The 22,103-nt window shown below is 40.7% G+C and overlaps 1 protein-coding gene across 1 annotated transcript in view; it reads left to right on the top strand.

Annotated features, from left to right (window-relative positions):
* Window positions 1–16,756: 16,756 nt before the first annotated feature.
* si:ch211-202p1.5 (uncharacterized protein LOC103909337 homolog) overlaps window positions 16,757–22,103 on the top strand; it is a 29,825-nt gene continuing 24,478 nt past the window's right edge. Inside the window, exon 1 of the mRNA XM_039598654.1 lies at window positions 16,757–17,184. Coding sequence (XP_039454588.1) covers window positions 17,124–17,184 — 61 coding nt within the window. The 5' untranslated portion in view covers window positions 16,757–17,123. The remainder of the gene's footprint in view (window positions 17,185–22,103) is intronic.

Raw genomic sequence — 22,103 nt, forward strand, 5'->3', positions numbered from 1 at the left:
GTGTAAGTATCACTATGAAAAATCATCGCACCTGTGGATCCTTTGTGCCTGTCAGAGTGAAATTCAGCTAAAAGCTTTACTCTGTGACTTTGGATTTTCAGCTGGAGCTGGATGCCAGCCTCACCTTTTCTTGCAGCTCAACAAAGATTTTTTCATTTTGAAAGCTTGAGTTGGCTTGTTTTCAGCAGCAAAAGAACATTTCAGTTCAATTCAGTTTTATTATAAAATTTAATTGAAATAAAAAGTATGTGTGAAACACTGAGTTCATAATTCTGTTTCATTAAAGATCCAACCCTGTATCCTTCGCATGCCTTGCTTGTCTCTCAGGAATGTTGATCCGGTCTTTGACTGGTGGACAGTAAATATGGGGTGGATTTGTGGGCAGAATTAGGTGGTTTCTATACTAAAGCTGATCAGGACATTCTGTTCATGGGAGCTCATAAAATCTGCCTGTGTGTATTTTTTCCTTTGTGTCCAGTTGAAGCAGACAGCATGCCTTTGTTGCTCCTGTATGTCCATCATTTTTTCCAAGATGAGTTTGATGTGCATTCTCGTCAACCAGAACTGCCAGCAGATTGAACAGGAGAGACAGGAATTTCAAACAAAAATGTATTTGATGTATTTAAAGTGATGGAGAAAATTAAAAAAAAAAACTGGATTAAAGCAGAATCAGAAATCAATGAGTGACGTCATGATGACTACAAACCATCGTTTAGTTTGTGACTAAATTAAAGAGACAGAGTTGCTGTTCCTCTAATGCCTGCTTTGATTTGACTTCAAAAACAGGTCAGAATCTCAAAAAGATTGTTCTTCATTTTGATCTGGTTGAGTCTGCAAATGTCACAGTCCCAGACGTCTCAGACTTTTAAAGACAGACATTTAAATTCCACATCATTTCCCAACAGTTCTTGCAGATTTTGGTCCTCCCTACAAATTCCAACATTTTTTTACCTGCAGCTCCACAGCTACTTTAGAGTGCTGCTATGTAGTATGTTATGCACAAATGCAAAGAAGAGGTCGCCCTGTTTATGAACAAAAATAAATTTAAAAAGCCAAGAGTGCAGCTGGGAAGCAGATTTGTATGGATATTCGTGCCATGTAAGTTGACAGAGGGTGGATTAATGAAAAAGCTGTACAGTATAGTCTGCCATGTCCCTGCACTTAATAAGACATTGGATGGGATAATACACAGTGGAAGAGAGGAGGGGTCGTGAACACAGGCTTCCATCATGCATTATTCAGGATTGCATTAGTTCCTCAAGCTGTTGTTACCAGGTCTAACTTCAGATGGTTGACATTTTCTAGCCAAAGTACTTTCAATCATTCTATCAGTAATTTGGGGTTATTCATTTCACCACAAACACATGACCGTCAGAAAAAAGGCCAGAGTAGAAGTAGAAAGCTGTTGTTCTATCAGAACAATAAAGCCTGTGTAATAGAAGAATATAACTAGAAAAAGTTGCATTTCCTGCAAAAATGCAGTGTGAATGCCGTGTAGTGGAATCTGCTGAAATCAGCTGAAAAGCAGAATTATCTGCTGAAAAGAGGTGTAGAAGCAGAAGTGCTTGCTGAAGATGGCTATATGTGAAAGGGTACACTGAAGAGTGCATGCAAGCGGGGAAGAAGTGTGGCAATTGTCACAGATAGGATTCAAACCTTTGCCACCGGGTCTCACGGCAGCTGCTCAACCCACTGAGCCAAACCAGTTCTGATCCCAAACAAAGATATGATGAGAGAACAAATGTGCACTGTGGAGCAGAAGCTGAAATTTGCTGAAAAGAGGTGAAGAAGCAGAACTTTGTGCAGAATAGAGTTGAACAGGCTGAAATTTGTGCTGAAAAGAGGTGAAAAAGCTGAAAATTGTAGGTGAATCAGCAGAATTTTTTGCTGAAAAGAGGTTAAGTAGCAGAACTTTGCGCTGAAAACAGGTGTATCAGCAGAATTTCTGCTGAAAAGAGGTAAAGAAGCTGAAGTTTGTGCTGAAAACAGCTGAAGAAGTTGGACTTTGTGCTGAAAAGTAGTGAAAAACTGAGAATTCTGCTAAAAAAAGAGGTGAAAAAGCTGAAATTTGTGCTGAAAAGAGTTTAGACAGGTCTGAGAATGGCTGCTCATCTCACTGAGCTAAAACATGGCTCAGCCCGGCAAGCAAAACTGGTGATCACACTGATAATGTGGTCCCATTCAGCAAAATGGGCCAAAAAATGGCATAAAAAGCTTAATATCTCAAAAAGTATAAAAGTTATGAGCACCAAAAGATATAGCTGGCATTAGCAGAAAGAGCAGAACAGTTTAAAGTTTGAATGAAAACTGAGGGAGTAATTAACCAGCAAAGGTCGGAGCAACTAGAATAATAAGAAGAAGGTAGAATAAAGAATAAAGAGAAACAGGAACTCAATAGTGTGAATGCCTGTGAGGCATTCACGCAATGATGAAGGACTAAGATTTGGTCTAAGGTTTCTCACCTTGACTCATCCTCACACCCTCCAGGGAACAGGGAGGGAGCTGATCAATCAGACATTCCTCCAAGTCCACAATATCATACCACCATACTGTGGACAGATGGGAATGTTGAATCAGAAACAGCAGGGAGAGCCTTTCTGGAGTTAGATAACTGGACTGGAAGATGAGAGAAAAATGGAGAACAACAGTTACAACTGATATGAAAAACTCCTGTGGTTAAACTGCAAAAACTCAGACTGTAATGAGATGAGCTGATCTTTTTCAGATGTCATGAACATTGATTGTTCGCATTTTTCCTGAATTCTCCTTTTTGTTTTCAGAATGTTTTATTTTGTCCAAAAACCTGTCCAGAACCTGAAGATATTTAACTATCAACCAGAGAAAACCTGGAACTCAAATCGATTTGGAGAAATAACTTTCAAAATTAAATGTCTGCAAACAAGTCTTAAGGCTTTGGCCTTAAGACTTGTTTGCATTCTTAAGACTAAACCTAATGCTGTGCACACAGGAGGCCAACAACCTGCATATTCCCACTAGAACCTCTTAAGAGCACCTTACTGGTGCTGAGCAAATCAAGCCGTCTCTGCAGTAGCACAGAGACCAAATAGCCCAACTGGGGGTTGATACCCATTACCCACAGCACCGGTATCCTGCGACAGCTCTTCCCATGAAGCTGGAACACACACTTTGGTCTCCTTTCCTAAAGATGTTGTTTATTAAATTATTCGGTCTGTATGATGTCAGTGCTTTTCATTAAAGATTTCTACCAAGACCCATGGTCCCATTTTCCGATGAGCTAGCCAGTGCCCCTTGATCCAAACTCATCCTTCACTCCAATTAACATAACTGATACATACATTTAAAGTTTTTCCTAGATACTGGCCCATTATGAATGGCCCATTATGAATGGGCCAGTATCTGTGTGCCGCTGAATCTTCTTCTCTACTCTCTTTTAGACACTTTACTCCCCAATCCCAGATCTCCACAACCAGACTTCCATTGCTTGCAGTAATTCCTGTCCAAACCTTCTGTAAATAAACCTGATGAACTTTGTGCCTGTTTGAATTGGGTCCTGCTGAAGAGTCTGGTTCCCTAGGTCTTTCACCCGGCCTTGAGAAGCACAAGGTAAAGGATTTTCTGACTGTTGTGAATCATGTACAGTTCGCATAGCATGTCTTATATATATATATATATATATATATATATATATATAAAACCCAGCACGCCCCTGCGGTGGTTTTATCCTTCAAGCTCGGGTCCTCTACCAGAGGCCTGGGAGCTTGAGGGTCCTCATGCAGTATCTTAGGTGTTCCCAGGACTGCGCTCTTCTGGACAGAGATGTCCGATGTTGTTCCCGGGATCTGCTGGAGCCACTCACCTAGCTTGGGAGTCACCGCATCCTCTCTAGCTCTTCTCTGAGCCCTTGGTATTTCTCCAGCTTCTCGTGTTCCTTCTTCCTGATATTGCTGTCATTCGGAACCGCTACATCGATCACTACGGCCGTCTTCTTCTGTTTGTCTACCACCACTATGTCTGCTTGGTTAGCCACCACCATTTTGTCCGTCTGTATCTGGAAGTCCCACAGGATCTTAGCTCGGTCATTCTCCACCACCCTTGGGGCATCTCCCATTTTGACCTTGGGACTTCCAGGTTATACTCGGCACAGATGTTCCTGTACACTATGCCGGCCACTTGGTTATGGCGCGTCCATGTATGCCTTGCCTGCTAGCATCTTGCACCCTGCTGTTATGTGCTGGATTGTCTCTGGGGCATCTTTACACAGCCTGCACCTGGGGTCTTGCCTGGTGTGATAGACCCCAGCCTCTATGGATCTTGTACTCAGAGCTTGTTCTTGTGCTGCCATGATTAGTGCCTCTGTGCTGTCTTTCAATCCAGCTTTGTCCAGCCACTGGTAGGATTTCTGGATATCAGCCACCTCCTCTATCTGCCGGTGGTACATACCGTGCAGGGGCCTGTCCTTCCATGATGGTTTCTCGTCTCCTCCTCTTTCTTGGGTTTCTGCTGCCTGAGGTATTCACTGAGCACTCGGTCAGTTGGGGCCATCTTCCCAATGTATTCTTGGATGTTCGTTGTCTCATCCTGGACTGTGGTGCTGACACTCACCAGTCCCCAGCCCCCTTCCTTCCGCTTAGCGTACAGCCTCAGGGTGCTGTGTATATATATATATATATATATATATATATATATATATATATATATATATATATATATATATATATACAGCAATGTGCATACACAAACTTAATTTTCTCTATTTTATTTTTTCAATAATATTGGTTGAGGCTTTTGCAGTTTTATTTTGTTAGATAAGTACTTGGAAGTTAGGTGGTTGGTCTGTTTGTTTTTGTGACTTGGCAAATAAGATAACACCTCTTTTGATTTTATAATTGTTTTTTTCTTTTAATATTATCTTTTGTTAAAACCACCCAGTAAGCGGTAAACTTGATATCAAATTCATTTGCTTCCGTCTACCCTACCAGAGCTGGGTTGACAGTGTTTAAAAATTCAGACAGATTTAAAGGGACACCTCACCACCAAATCAAAAAAAATTTTTTTTTCACTTTGGCCCATAGCGCCATTTATCCTTCTAGATTGTTTTAGCGTGAGTTGGATAATTTTGGAGATATTGGCTGCAGAGATGCCTGGCTTCTCTCAGATTTAATGGAACCAGATGGCACTTGCATTTCGGTGCTCAAAGTATATTTTAAAAATCAGCAACAGTGTCTTTTTCCAGAAATTATGACCTGGTTACTCATAAAGGAATAAGACAAATCTTTTTGCAAGCAGATTTACATATAAATGATTTTCTTGTGTCTCCTAAAGCATAAACCATTCCCAACCATTGCTTTCTGCCATCCTTCTCCATTCCTCTCTGCTGATGATCTCTCTGATCCAGTCTTCTAGTCTTCCAACATGTGCTATCCCATTTTGTTAATGCACACAATACATCTATCTTCAGCTCTCAGTTTAGTTCAGTGGGTGAGCAGACAACCATTTGTCTCATGGCTAGACTGCAGTGGCCCAGCTTTGAGCCAACCGGAGGCCCTTTGCACCGCATATCTGCTACACTAGCGAAAAAAATGCCCCCCAAAAATCATCTTAAGAGATAAAGATAGTTGTCTGCATATGAAAAGTGTTAAAGGCTGATTTACAAGATTGTTCAATGGTGAACTTGGGTGGGGGTAACAAGGCTTTGAGTAGCTTTGAGTGAAGGAGAACGAATCCTAATCCTATTACAGCACTTCACTCTCGCACTGCAGGCTTACTTGTTGTTCCTAGAGTATTTAAAAGTAGAATGGGAGGGAGAGCCTTCAGTTTTCGGGGGACTCCCATGATGCATTGAGTTTTTCCTTTCCAGTCACCTTTCTCACTCACTATGTGTTATAGACCTCTCTGCATTGACTCGTACCTACTATTAATCTCTGTCTCTCTTCCACAGCATGTCTTATCCTGTCTTCCTTCTCTCACCCCAACCGGTCGCAGCAGATGGCCGCCCCTCCCTGAGCCTGGTTCTGCCGGAGGTTTCTTCCTGTTAAAAGGGAGTTTTTCCTTCCCACTGTCGCCAAAGTGCTTGCTCATAGGGGGTCATATGATTGTTGGGTTTGTCTCTGTATTTATTATTGTAGAATTTACTGTACAATGTAAAGCACCTTGAGTCGCCTGTTGTTGTGATTTGGCGCTGTATAAATAAAATTGAATTGAATTGAATTGAATTGAATTGAATTGAATAGGCGGGTTTATCCAGAATGAGACAAGATGCACAAGAAGTGATATGAAGCACAAAAAAATAAAAATGACAGGAAGTCACAAGAAAAACACTACCAGACTTGAACACTGTTACCAGAAAGCTGCCAAACAATCTGGCAGAGTGGTTTTTAAATGGAGAAGGTGAATAAAAACAGGAACCAATGAAGACTAGAAGAAGCCAAGTTAGAAAAAGTTGGAAAATAGGCAATTGGCGCTGAGATGGAGAGAGAAAGATGTTAAAGAGGCAGATTAACACTAGAAGGAAATGGTAGATCATAACAAGGACAAGATATTTGGTACTGGAAGCAGTCTGATTTCTGGTTGTAGTAAGTGTGTAGTATGAGTTCACAGCAGGCTTTGGTTTCATACAGTCCAAGAGAATCCAGTTATATAATCTTTCCTAATATATATCCGTTCATTAACATTGACATAGAGAACCAACAGGAAGTACAAGCCTGGATATTCTGGCTACCTGGATATAAATCTGGTATCTACAGTACATTACCCACAATGCAACTTTACCACTTACTGTGTAGTAAGTAGTCAGATGGTGTTACTTATGGCACATGGCAGCAGCTACAGAGCTCAGGTAAAGTCACTTTTGCTGTCTTTAAAATCACAAGAATTTGTGTCATACATTTCATAAAAGCAAATCTGCAGCCACACACTTCAAGGGCTTCCTTCCATTGTCCTACAGCCTTTGATGCAGTCAGCTACACAGCAGTAATAAGGCTAGCAGAGAAGTGCAGGAAACCTGTTCCTCACAACTTCTAAAAAGAACAAATGTAAAAGAAGAAGACATGTCCAGGAGCATTGTGCTGACATTTCTGCCTATCTGTATTCATGTATTAGCATACTTTGACATTCATCCTCTTGGAATACAACAATACAGTCATAATGATTATTCAGATATTTCCATGTTAAGAATATCATGAAATGACATTTTAACAGCATCTATCTTCACTTTACTCTTAAACCTTACAGTTCAGACAGTGTGAGGCCTCGTTCAGCTCTTTCCACGGTGTCATCACTGGGAGAGTGAGCACCTTCGTCCTTTACATGCCGATTAGTCCACATTGCTGAGCATTAACACACTCTTCCTCTTTTTGTCACCTGAAGCTGGAGCCGGTGCTCTATTCAGAAAACACTCATTGCTGTGGTCTGCTTACCAAACTAAATGGTGGTAGCTTACAAGACCTGAACAGGACAAAACTCCAGAGCAGCTGCTGGTGTTTGTTCACAGGTCATCTGGAATTATAACCTGGTTATTCTCAAACATTTAAATGCCTGGAAGAACCGGCTGCTGGTGGTCAAAATGCTTTTATTCATGATAATGTCACTGCCAGTTCAGCTGCCAGCCCACAAAACAGATAATGACTCGAGTTTTTGTTTTTTTTTTGGTAAATCTCACATATAGCAGACTACCCAGAGATAGATTAAGGCTAACCCCACATTAAAAGAACTGAAGATTTCCATTGAATTAATAAATAAACATAGGTTTGCTTCATATGTATAACTGGATGTTTTTACTTTTACCTTAATATTTCACGCTGCCTTGTTTGGTGTCATTCTTCCCAGCACAACCTCACAAGTCTGAATTTAAAGGGTTTTTTTATTTTTGTTTTTTCATTTTAAAACACAGTATTAACACAATTAATCTAAATAATACAAATATAAATCCGAGTAGGAAAAAGTTTGATTTTTTTAGTGTGGAAAACCACAAACACGTTCAATGAATCATTTTTATAACTTGAAATGTAAGCTTTTCATTTTCCAGCAGGAAGATCCCAGGGTTTAAGCTAACCAGTCCAGCGACGGGAGACTGTGTAGATAACAGAGAAGATATCGATCACAAAACAAAGGGATTTTTCCAACTTTCAATCTATGATATTCATTCACTGCAGTTGCAGGTGAATGCAAAAGAAACATCTTAAAAGCACAAACAAATAAGAGAACAATAATATCAAGCCCACACAGAACACTGGGTCTTTGCTTCATAGCACCCTTCACGGGTTTTAATTTCTGGTGCCCAGAAGTCTCCCATTCTCAAATCTTCCTCTGCATATGACGTGCAGAAGAAACAGTCAGTAATTTCTTGCACGCTTATGATATGTTTTCATAGCTCTTTGATTCCCGGCACGTCAAACATGCCAACATGGTTTTGTTGACTCTGCAGGCTAAACCACTGCTGCAGAGGTTTGAGCACCAACTCCATCAAACAGCAGGGAAAAAGGTTTCGCCTGCTGCTTTTGATCGCACATATCTCACACTTGAACTTGACAAACCACTGTTATGCAAACCATACATACTTCGGACTGTTTTGAATGTGGGCTGTGCTGCGCTCAAATGCACTTTCAAAACACATCTTAAGTTCACAGTTGTCTTTCACACAGCATATATTCTCCAGACCACTCGTGTCTTTTCATTAACACTGTTATTTTCTCAGATATACTCAAGCCAGTATTTTGCCTCTGTTGTTTCCCTTTCTCTCTCTCTGTTTCTGTCTTCCTCTTTTACTACCTCTTTTTCTCCTTTCCTCCCCTCTCTGTTCTTTCTTCTCCACTTCTTCCACATTATCTCACCTCTATAATTGCACAGTTTCTTGGGGCCATGGGAGCATCTGGCTGTTGTTTCCAGTTTGTGCTCTCTAATTATCTCCCCTGAAAACGCGAGAAATCAGCCACCTAAATGACGAGCATTTGCAGAAACAAACACACACAGAGCAACAGCTGAAAACTGTTTGCAAAAGTGTGCCTTGTACATTCTTAACATTCTCATACTGAAAATCAAAAGTTCACAAAGTTTTGTGAATAAGGTTCTCAGTGTGGCTGGGTGGGCACACTGGCTAATCAAACACTGTGTTATTGCAGGGAGGACACAGAGCTCAAGCTCAGCTGAAATCCCAGCAGATCAGCTGATGCCAGTGCACATCAACTGATGGCTCTGCAGAGGCGTTTTCGTGCATCTAATTGGCAAACCTCATATACAGCCCACGGCTTAAGCTGCTGTACCCTGTGTACATGTGCTGCATGCTACAAGCCGCCCTGAAACCACTTTCCGATCCTTGTTCAGTTCCATATCTACCAGCTCTCTACTGGGGGTGTGCTGAGGCTCTCACTGCCCTACACTCCTATGTACATGTTTGCAGTATCTGCACAAAGAAGACTGATGCCAAATCTAAATAAGTGTAGATGGAGATTTACAATCTTCTCTCGACTATAATGGTCCTGACTGTAATCTAAAAAAAACAAATCTCTCAACAGCAAGAAAAAAAACAAGACATTGAAAACTTCAGAATCAATCTGCCCAGCTCCCTGACAAACAGTTCGTATCATGAAATGTGTAAATGTCAGTTTGTGGTTTTAGGAGGAGTTATAATTGGAACTGCTGGTGAACGGCCAGTAGCAGCAATGGTTTTGTTAAAGCCCAAGATGAATAGATTTATAGTTTATCTGGTCTTCGTGGTGGATAAACTTGGTTTTTCCTATAATAATAAAACTTTTCAATCACAGTAATCATCTCATTTTGACCCATTTCTATAAACAGATATCTGCATATGAATGTGTCGAACCCACAGAGCGTCTTGCTGTTTCCCAACGTTTTTACGACTTCATCCTTCGCTCTGATAGTCGGACACCAGTGTCTGACCAGCTCTGCCAGTTATAGCTCAGATGAAGCCACATGATCCATGTCTCTAAAACATGATGATGAACTAAGACCAGATTGGCTAACAAGCAGTTCAATAAGCAGAGATCACTTGAACATGATTTATTCAAACAGAGAAATTAATGTACTTGGCGATTAGACTCTGATGACCCGTCACGGCCTAACAGAATCAAAGTGGTGGCAGGATTTAGGACAGGACCTCCTGGAGTCTGGACGCTGGTGGTGGTGAAGATGAAGACTGAGGCTTGGATGGAGCTCTGACTGATGTGTCTGTTAGGTCGAGATCGGGACAACGTGGGCTGCATGAATTACCGAGAGCACAGAGTCAAACCACACAAAGTGGAGGCTGATTAGCTCAAAGAAGACAGGCAGGAAGATGATTGGACTACAGCAATGATATCATAATTGAGACAGCATGGGGAAGTCATAGTGACATAGACAACAGAAAAGCAGACTAACACCAGGGAGATGAGTGATCAACAGATCAGCAGATCAACATTACTGAACTTACACTTCATTACTTGATGGCCATCAAGCAGCTGCTTTACTGAATAAAAGCTCCAAAGCAGGCAAGTCAAGGTTATTGACTTCTCACAACATGATGTGCTAGAACCATTTCCCCTCTCCTACTGACACTCATCGGAGCGTTTTACACAGAGACAGTTGAATAAGGGCGGTGACCTTTAATCAGTCATGTCAATAAAAAACAAGGATTTCACCATTTGTTCCTGGCACGGTACAAATGTGGCTTAGAGTGGATACTGTAGTTCTGTCCACTGCAAAACAAAAAGCTGCATATGTTTGCACAGTGATACACAATCACAATCTTTGCTTTGCTAAAGTCTGCAAACTTAACTTTTCACCTTTAGGCTCTTATTAAAGGTTTCAGATGTACAGTAATGTTTCATAATTGCCAGAAAAGCTGATGCAAGCATGGAAAAGAGTGCAAAAGCACAGAGTCATTCACAGCCAAAAAAACAAACTAGATCTCAGTGGACTGTAGGACTCTTTGGTAGTAAACAACCAAAGCTTCGATTTTCTAAAAGAATCAGGTTTTGTTTGTGGTTTATATGACAAAACCACAATCTTTTTGTAAGTTACTGTAATATCCTAGTACAAACACTGTAATGAAAATTTTGGAGTAATCCAGTTAATGCACATCCCAAGATCTTCGAGGTGCATGAATAATAATAATAATAATATTGTATAAGCTGGGAAAAATACATGGATGTGGTTCTGCTACGCTAACATCATTAAAATCCATCACGTGTGTTCACTGTTAACTTATCATTTCATATCACTGTGTAGTTTATAGAGGGAAGCCCACAAATTTGTGCTCAGAGATGTAATCAAGTACATTATATGTTCGTTGTAAACCCAACACATACCGACTAACAGACTCTGGATGTTCTCTTATGATCATACTAGTCTGTGACTGTGAGCTTGCATGTGCTTTGAGTTTCTGTCTGCTTGGCAGTTCTGTGTGGAGAATCAGGACCCATCTTTGTATAGACGTACTGGGACTGTTTATCTGTGTGCAACTACCATCAGTAGACCACAAATAGAGTACAAATAAATTCTAAAGAGCCTTCAGTGCCATCTTGTCTTTTGCTTAAAGATTTTTCAGGTTTAATTACATGTTTGAAGAAACTGTGGCCATGCAGGCTACAAGCTGAATGGTCCCGCTTCCCACAGTGCTCATTATGTGAAACGCTGCCCGTATCCGTTCTTTCTTTCATGGTGGTGAAGTGTTCACTTCCTCTGCACAGAGCTTGCGATTTGCATGCTCCTTTTATCAGCAGTTTTGGGGAAATCCGACCAAAAGCATCTTTGTGGCACACAGTAAATGATCTGGCTTGCAGATGTTCGGATTGTCCTCGTTAATCTCCTTATGAAGATGCTTTACTGCCACCGCCTCTCTCTTTGGTTAAACTCACAGAAAGACAGCGAGACAGCTTCCTCCAAACCCGACCCAAGAGAGGACAGATATGAAGACAGAGAAAAACTGGGGCCCACCTTTTGTGGCTCTGTTGTTTTCCCATTCAGTTTTCACTGTTGTGATCCAAGTGACCTCAGAATCGACTGCAGGCAACTCCTCAGCAATTCATTCCAAAGCAAATACGCAGCAAATATTATCTGCCAGTAGCAGGGAAGTTGAAAACAGTGCTCATTTGGGATTAAAGTAATAGACGGAGGACAGAAATATTATACACATTTTATTTATCTCTGTGTCCTCTTTCGGGGTCTCCTGCTACATTTGAATACACCATTGCAGGACTCCCACATTTGCACCTGGATGCTGGTGAGCACAGCCACAGTCTCCTGGTGTCGGGGATCATGATGTATGAATCTGCACATAAGACAGCCAAAGTTTGAAGTCTTCTTCATGCAAGAAGCCTTTCCACAAACTTCAGTATTTCCAGTGTTTTTAGCTGTCCTTTGGAAAAAGATGAATGTGTCCATGGGCTTTGAAACCAAAGCAGCGTAAGCCTCTGGGATTTGAACAAAGTTGAAAAATTCATTTCTTGTGAGCGAAGAAGACCTTCAGGGAAAAGTGTTTATCGAAACCACTAAAGACAGACATGTGGAACAATATTGCATTGTTTGTTTCTCATTTATCATCCATATCTGGACATATGGAGGAAGACGGTCACATGACATGCTGCTGAGTTACATATATTTTTACCATTTTTAGTCACTTATGTTTTTAATTTCAACATGAATTTGGAGCATTTCTTATATTTGAAGCAGTTCGGCCTGGTCTCCCGTGAATTGTTTCCATACAGCTAAACCTGATTCTGAATTATGTTTCACAAAAAAGTAGCTAGCAGTTAAAAAGACGGATGATGTCTGCTTAGGTGGTGAAGGATATCACAAGCTTCTCACAGAGGACGCTAAAGTTCAGTTCTGGTGCAAGATCACAATTTCTTCCAAGCCAAGATCTTTTTTGGGGGGTCTCCTGGACGACGAGTGTTACCCCAAATAAAATGTACATAATTATGTTTTTAAAAGAAAGATCAGTATGAAAGCTATTACAAGCCAATTTTATAAAGTCACAGCAAAGCATGTAATAGAAACACCAGTCCATGGTGTCAGTTTCACACTTTGCCTCTCCAAAGCTTCAAATAGACGCACACGTTTCAGTTGCAGTACCAGCAGGGGGAGATAATATATTCAAAGCAGTCACCGAGGAAGAAGTGATGTATAGTGATGTGCAAGTACCACAGATTTCCTTTCCAATCCGGTACCAAGTAAAATTCAGGGTGGTATCGACGGTACTGATCCAATACCGATACTTTGTACAAAACCTTAATGTGTTATCCCCTCCCTGAGCCTGGTTCTGCCGGAGGTTTCTTCCTGTTAAAAGGGAGTTTTTCCTTCCCACCGTCGCCAAAGTGCTTGCTCATAGGGGGTCATATGATTGTTGGGTTTTTCTCTTTATTTATTATTGTGCGATCTACTGTACAATATAAAGCGCCTTGAGGCGACTTTTGTTGTGATTTGGCGCTATATAAATAAAATTGAATTGAATTGAATTATTGTATTTCAAATTATAGCTTCAGAATGATTACAGGACATCAGACTACTTGTTCGTACTGTTTAATATTGAAGAATTATCATATAGAAATAAAAAACCTGAAGTTGTGTGTTAATTGACGCTATTTGAACAAGTATATCTTGTCATTTAACATGCATATATTTACCTGGACATTTCAACAAAAACATTCACATTCACACTTACCCTCATTCACAGTAGTGCTGTGCCACACTACAAATTTTGGTATCGATCCAATACCAAGTAAATACAGGGCCACTATTGCTGATATCAGTACCAATAATTTTAAGTTATTCAGGCAGCTAATTGGGGGAGAGTAGCATGCCATAACTTGCAAATTCTGAACACATTTCAGGAAAATAATGGAGTTTGATATAATCTTTATTTCACCAGGAAGTGAAACACTTGAGAATTAAACGTTTTTAGCACTACTGTGGAGTGGCTCATACTGATAGTGGTTTACATGGGAGAGACAGCCGGACTCGTCAGTATTGGGTGGTGGTCTTAATTAACGGGCCCTCCCGTTTAATAAAGGGAAGACTTCACCTGCTGGGCAGCCTGTATAAGCTGGTTTCCTCTCACGATGTCTCTGGCACCCAGCTTTGTTTTATTCCTACTTTGGTTTTATTGTGTTGTAGTCATCAGCAGAGATGGGCAGTAACGCGTTACTTGTAACGTGTTAGTGTAATCCGATTACTTTTTTCAAGTAACGAGTAATGTAAGGGATTACCATTGCAAAAACGGTAATTAGATTACCGTTACTTTCCCGTAGGAACGCTGCGTTACTGCATTACTAAAACCGTGAGTTTTTTGCAAGAATGTCTCATGACAATAACGTAAGCGAGTGCGACATTCGTGACAACAGCTGTCAACAATGGATCATATATCGAGTGCGGGAGAGAGTATGAGCGTGCAGCGTTTAAAGCGTGGAAGTACTGACCTTACTTTGAGTTTGATTCCATAAAAAGTGACAAAAACATTAGTGTCCATTGTGCGTGGGAAGAAAACTTCTTTTTACAGCGAAAAAACCCCCTAAACTTCCAAGCAAGCGCCGAGTGCGCTACGACTGTAATGGGAAATTCACAGAGAAACTCGCGGAGTCTTCAACTGACCGCTGCAGCACACCTGCACCAGGGCAAACCTCCGCCTACCCCAGTCCTGCTTTACAGGTGAAAATAGAGCAACTAGTCTTTGACTTTATTTATTTTCTGTTGTGTTTCAGTTGCATCTATTTGAAAGACTGAGTGTAAACACAAAAAAATATTTTATTTTATGTGCTGGAATGTGCAGAAAATAGGTTTAAATGTTAAACAAATTTCTTCCAGTCAGAGAATGTTGCATATAATTTAAGTTTTGCTTGATGCATAAAGTTAAAAGATTAAAACTAATAAAACAAGTTTTAAGAAGAGACTTTTCCATTTGATTACATTTTGTATGATGGATTATGCAGAAAAAGTAGAATTGGGCTGAAAGATCTATCGCTTTATCACCTATTCAGGTTGTAAATTGTGTTTTTAAAAAGTAACTAAGTAATTAATTACTTTTGAAAATAAGTAATCAGTAAAGTAACGGGATTACTTTTTGGGGGAAGTAATCAGTAATTAGTAACTGATTACTTTTTTCATGTAACTTGACCAACACTGGTCATCAGTAACTGAAGTCACATCCTGATAGCATCTAGTTTTTATTTCCTAGTAAATTTGCTGAGAAACTGTTGTTGTGTGGATCTCCCTTCTTTGGTCCTGAATGAGCCCGGCATAACATGAAACTGGGGGAGACACAAGTCCCTTGTTGTTTTAGGAAGATCATACACCATAATAATCTGCTCACTCAGATATGCGGAGCTGCTTGGTTCACCTGCTATGCCCCCTACAAATAATGGAGCTTGAGTATCCTGAACCTGCATATGTGGGTAGTAGCACAAAGCAGGATCCTGCCCGGGTCTGGATTAGAACATGCTTGTCTGGTTGCTGCTCTGCAGACTCTGCAGTAAGATTTTCAATCCTGCTTCTTTCATCACACGTGTCCTTCTTGGGAAAGTGAAGCTAATGTGGAAGTACCGTAAACTTTGTTTCTCAGGGCTTACAGTGGGAGATTCTGAGGTGTGAGAAAATGACCTTACTGCTCACTAGATCTAAGAATACAATAAACATTTTCCTGTTTAAATTTCCAGTTTAAAGTTCCTAGTTTGAATCTATCCATCCATTCTCTTCTGCTAATCCTTATCAGGGTGAAAACAGACAGACAGCCGGTCACACTCACATTCACACCGATGGACAATTTTGAATCAGTGATTAACCTTACCTCACTGATTGTCTCTGGACTGTATGAGGAATAAAAATGAGTTTAAAGTTCCCATGCTAACTAAAATGAGGGGAAAGCAGGACGCTCTCTGGGTCAGGCTTGCCCGTCTAATTGATGAGTAACAACATAGAGCGTGACATGTTGTTTCCCAGTCACGTTCAGCATCTGGTTTAAAAAAAGTTCAGAGGGTGGAAGCCAGAGTTGAGAATTCACCCCACTACTCGCTTAATTTATGACCTCAGTGAACATTTTCCTTTTGTGTTCCTGGTTTCAGATGATTGCTGCAGATCACCGTGGCTACATCTGTCTTTTTTATAGTCTGTGTACTTTGTGCATCATTAGCTGAGTGGGCACTGACTAACAGGCTGTCATCATGTCTGCAGCTTAAAACTTTTAAATGTTTCTGTGTGACAGACGCCTCAGAAACTGGCAGATATGTTAACTCTTCACTACATGGAGAACAGAGGACAGCTACAGCAAACAAAGAAATGAACCCCTGTGTCTGTAATAACTTACTGCCATCAGATGTACTGTCATTGTGGCAGATTAGCTCTTTTTCAAACAAGACTTAAACACTTAAAAGTTCAGTTACAGTCTACAGTTTTTACTCAGTGTCTCCAGGCAGGTTTTACTCCAGCTGCTGGTGGGACAATAATTCAGTGAGGGTAGAGGAATATTTCAAAAGTGGCAGGATGACAGCCGTACATGTATGCACGTGTTGCCCGACACAGACACAGATAAAGACGTCTGTGCCTAAAATAGCAAGCTGGGCTATTCCACACATGTAGAGCACTCTGTGAGGAGATCCCAGGGAGGTGAGCGTCACAATTCAGCTTACACAAAGAAAAAAAGAGGCGAGGATATGAAAGAGACTAGTGAGGGACGCGGCAAGCATGAGAGCATGACACGGCTGAACCACAGGAGGAGGAGGAGGCTGTGATTAATGACATTCAAGCTGTGAAGGTGTCTCAGCGCAGAGCCAGCCTCCCCGTTGTATCCTCCTCCTCCTCCTCTCGCAGTCACTTCTCTCCATCTGTTTTGATGCAGCTCAACACAGCTCGTCACATTATCCTCCCTCCGTCTGGAAACCGCAGCAGCCTCGGGATACAACCCAGCACCACACTCCTCTCAGTGCTGCACCTGGGAGGCAGCTGTGCACAGCGCGTTACCTTACTGGACATTTGAAACAAACCCTCGGAGCCCTTTCTTCTTCTTCTTAGGTGCTCACTGAAAACACTTAGGTGTTTGATTCAGCAGGAGCCTCTGCTCTGCTGCTTCAGCTCCTCCAGCTGCTGCAAGGAACTTTACGAGGAGCCGAGGTGCTTTTGCTCCTTTTATTTCTCACCTGGATGCTGAGGAGGCCAGCAGGATGGACCTCACCTATATTTGTCTCCTCTTCGTGGCTCTTATGTTGATCCAGCACAGCGAAGGTAAACCCGTTTTTATATCTGTCCAGTTAGATGTTTGTTACTAGATGGGTGGGATGTAAGACACTAGGACTCTGTTTACATGGTATAATTTACATGATCCTCTTAAAAGACAATGCATCACTAAGCAAATGAAGGAATATGTAATTCTTTGAGATCTAAGTATTTCTCCAGATGCTGATTAATTTTTATTCCACTTTCAGGACTTGATTTTATTAGCCTTTGAGTTAATAAACAGGTTTGTGGACTACCATGGCAACTTGTTAATTTCGGAGCCCTGAAATTAATAAACGGTAGAAAAGAGTTATCAAAGTTACAAAAATAATAAACAAAAGTGGTTAAATAAAAAATAATGACCTTTTTCTTTATCCTTTATAAATACTGCTCATTTTTAATACCATCACAGTTTCTGCAAATCAAGTATCAAAAATCGATTAGGAGTATTTAAACAGTCTTTGAAATGTCAATAAATTATGAATTTATTCTTTTCCATGAAGGAAAAATCCACAGCACTACAATTTATTTTTCATGACATGAAAGCACTGCAGCCTCAATGTTTTAATGTCTACATTATTCATATTCATATTGAAAGCGGAAACAACATGATGACTGTGAGGCTGTATAATGAGACCTGCATGTTTTATCCAAAAACCTTTTTGCTGCCATCTGATTAAAAAGAATTTAATGAAAACAAAACAATCGGCTTGTACGTCTGCAGACTGGGAGGAACAGATCAACCAACAGGTATCCAACTAAACTCCATTTCTGCTTAGAAGGACAACCAAAGTATGCATTGCAAAGCCCCGGCTAGGCGCTCTGTTCTCTGGTTTCCACAGTTGAGCTGACCGTAACGTTTTATTATTCTAAAAGCCACCAGAGGTCATGTAGCGTGTAAGGACTCCCTCTGTTGTCGTTTTCTAGCTCCTGGATGTAGAAGTTTCACAGTGCCAGTGTCACGGCACCCTGTGACCTGCTCCTTGTGAATATATAATCATACCTTTGCTCTTTCAGCAAATTCCTGTGTTGGAGGTCCTGCGAACAGGTAGCTGTGGAGGGCCGTCTCACACTTCAAACATGGTAGAGGTCAATTTTAAAAAGAATATGTCTAATTCAGGCTAAAAATGTCAAAAGTGCATTTATATACTTATACTTCTCCCATGCATCAATGTTGATGAAACTGGAACTAAAGGTAACTTTCTAACCTCACCATGTTCCAACACAGGGTTGCTTTGTGTTTTAAAACGACTGGTCTGGTTATAGTAAAACACCGCCAAATGTGATCTTTTCTGGGACCAAAAATCCAATGAGAATAATACTGGAATAAACTCTAGGTTCAAAATACCAAAACCCAGTGAGCAGCATCACGATGGTTTCACCTTTCTTTGCATATCGTCGACTTGCTTCTGTTCTTTGAAGTTGCCGGGCTTTCAATCATGCACAGCACGCTTAACAACCCACCACAGCATTAGAGTCAGGTTGAGGTCTGGACTTTGGATCATTGCAGACCTTGGATCATTGCACTACCTCAGTACTTTTCTTTTTCAGCCATTCTGTTGGAGATTTGCTGCTGTGCTTGGGATCGTTGTCTGTTTTAGGCCAAGCTTTAGTCCAAACTTTAGGCCTCACACTGACTCTAGAATACATTGCTATGTAGATAAGTTCACGGTGGATTCAATGACTGCAAAGTGCCTGTGGCTGCAAATCAAGCCCAAACTGTCACCCTTCTACCACCGTGCTTCACAGTTGGTGCTCTCCAACCAAAGTACTTTCTTTGACAGAAGAAGCTTTCTCCTGGGAACCCTTATAAATAAGCCATACCTGTTCACTCTTTCTCAGTTCAGAGAGCTGTTCACTTAGAGGTGGCTGTAGCTCAGATCACCCACTAATTGGAAGGTTAGTGGTTCAATCGCTGTCTGCTCGAGTCTGCATGCCAAATATCTTTGAGTATGATAATAACCCCAGGTTTCCTGCACTGGAGTTTGAATGATAGATAGATAGCACGTAGTTAGGAAATACATAGAAAAAGTTTTCGTGTGAATGAGGCAAGCCATATAAAGTGCTCTGAGTAGAGGAGTGCTGTATAAGAACCAGTTTATTTAACAATTAAAGATCATGTTCATATAAAGCTGAATGCTCCAGACATGGTGGACTTCACAGGACTGCACAGAGTCTGGTGAAAACGTTCCTTTTTGTATTAATGTATACTTTGAGAAGAAGTTAGAAACTTCAGGAATGTGGCGTCGCATTTCACAAGGTTTTAGGTTGCATGACGTCAATCTGTGTTACATTCAGCTGATCTTGCTGTCTGGGTTTCGGATTCATTCATTGCAGCTCTTCAGTTCTGAGTCGTTTATTCCATCTCGGTTCATTTTCCTGTGTCAGGTAAGATGGGACGATTTAGTCAGTGAAGGTGAGCGTGAGCCACACAGAAAGCCAACCATGAACACAAAATGACCTCTTGTAGCCTCCAGCTAACATATCTGAGGGCTGCTGAAGAATGAGGTCTTACAGCTGTATGTGCTAAGGACTGTGCGGTAAAACCCTTTTCATTGAAAATTAATTATTTTTCAAATGACTGATGAGTCAAGTAAAACTGGATTTAATGAAAACTTATATAATCTGGGCTTTAGCTGAGTTTGGGTAACAATGGCTGGTTTAGGTGTTCTTCAGACTGTTAGCACATTCAATCCCCAGATATCTTTGTGAAGCAGCTAATAAATATGTTTTCAGAAACCTTGATGGTACGGCCCTCACAGAAGGAAGAAGTAATTTTAAACAATACAAAAGGACATTATTTCACATTAGCCTGAGGTATAGTTTGAGCCTGCCAGAGACTTTAAAAATCAAAGCAGGCTGGGATATTTAACTTTTTCAATAGGTCTACCTGCAGAACTGGATCGTGGATCTTTCATTTCTAAAACTAGGGCTGAGTTGTGTTTTCATACTCCTAAATTTGCTGCACAAGTCTAAACCAGGCTTTCTATCATAGAAGAGTCATTTACAAAAAAAGCTTTGTAGGCTTGATAAAGGAGCCTACAGAGTGATTAAAAATACATTAGTTATTTTAATGTACAAATATTAAATTGAAACACTGGCAATAAAATCATGGTTTGTCAAACAGACTAATTTCATGGTGCAGGTGATGAAAAACAAACACATTAAAGGGTGTTTCGAAAGAGTTAGTTTCAAACACCAAAGACATAAAGTGGAATAACCAGTCAAGGTAGCAGCTCACCAGCGAACCCTCTGTTCTCAAAGAAAAAGTTCCTGGCTTGGTCTTTAGGTTTGTTGGCTTGAACCACACACAGTGCATTCGATGGCTTACACAGCCAAACTTCTCAAAAGGGTTTACAAGCTTAACCAATTTAAATCATACTTTATGCTCATTCTTGCATGATGAATTTATATTTGTGATAATAAAAATGTTGTCACATGTACAGCACGTGTCAAAGAAGCCTGACACCAAGTCTAATTTAGCGCGCCACATGCCAGCCTGCTGAAGTACAGCTGGGCACATTTATGTGTAATCCTGGTAAGAACAAGTCCGACTCCGGGCCTTTGTAGCAGCATTACGGTATGACCCTCTTAGTGTTGCTGAATGAAAACCCACATCCTCAGGTAGATCTTAAAGGTTAAAGTACGGGGTAGCTACTTGCAGTGGCATGTTTTCTTTTACATTTACACACCACAAGCTAGAGCTAACCGTTGTAATCATTTCAAGCAGTGTGTAGTTAAAAGGAAAATATAAATGGAAGTTGGCTGAACATCTTCTCTATGAAACAAGAATTACTGAGAAAAAAAGATAAGGTTTGTCATAAAGTGTGAGCACATTCTGAGAAACACCAGCGTGCTTCCTGTTTCTACATAAGTTGAAATCATCATTATGAAATAGTGCTTGTGGTTTCGGGTGTCCTGACCACCACTCAATCTACTCATTTCCTCTTGTTCAGCAGTGTGCATGCTCATTACTGTCACAGGGTACTACTTATGACTGAGGTGAGGCGAGGAGCTGCCTTTTCCATGAAATATTTAGCATACTGAATTGCCGGGTACATGCTACCTCCATCATCTTAAACAAATATAGTTTGGGTAGAGTCTTTGTTAGCGTGAGGACCTCAGAGAATTTTTAAAGCACCTTTCTGTCAACATGTTGTCCCTAGTCTTTCTCTACTTTTCTGGCTGCGGCTGTCTTTTTTTCCACTTACCAAACTGTCTACCGTTTTTCTTGCCATTTTTCTGTCTCCTCTATCTCCACCTTCCCGTTGGTCTTAATCTGTGCTGCATGTTTTGTATTTGTCTATCACAGCCAGACATCTGAGCCTTATTAGGGATTGCTGGAGAAAGCAGCACTCTGAAATCACAAGACAACACCACAGCCTTTGTCTTCGAGCACTGAGGACACTAAATGAAACCTAACAGCCTGTATAACGACAGAAACGACCTGAGCTGGTTGAAAATGTGCCGATGGGTGGTAATTAGAAAGGAAAACTACAACCCTGACCCTTACAGTTTGAGCACTACACTTCTGTTCCTGTCCATTTTTCCTTATAGTGAGACTGGTCACTGCAAATCAATGCAAAGTAATAATTCATATCACCTTTCTCTCCTGGGATAATGATGCCCCAGTCCACTAAATGCTTAGATTAGGAAGAAATGGTGGGACTTGTACCCTGGGCACTCACCAGATTTCAGGCCAGCTGACTTTAGAATGAAACAAATGAAGTAAAAGCATTTGGAAGAATGGTGTTGGTATCTCCAACAGAGATCTGCAGATTTGGACAGTCAGTAGCTAAGAGCAGGAAAGCTGTTCTGGTAGCAAGGGCACAACACTTTACTAAAATATTTGTTTATTTTTTTAAAATGTATTGTTTTATTTATTTCATTCATTTGACTATCCTTGAACACAATCTTTATGCCACTAT

This window comes from Oreochromis aureus, linkage group 15 (genome assembly GCF_013358895.1).
Source record: "Oreochromis aureus strain Israel breed Guangdong linkage group 15, ZZ_aureus, whole genome shotgun sequence".
Taxonomy (NCBI): Eukaryota; Metazoa; Chordata; class Actinopteri; order Cichliformes; family Cichlidae; genus Oreochromis; species Oreochromis aureus.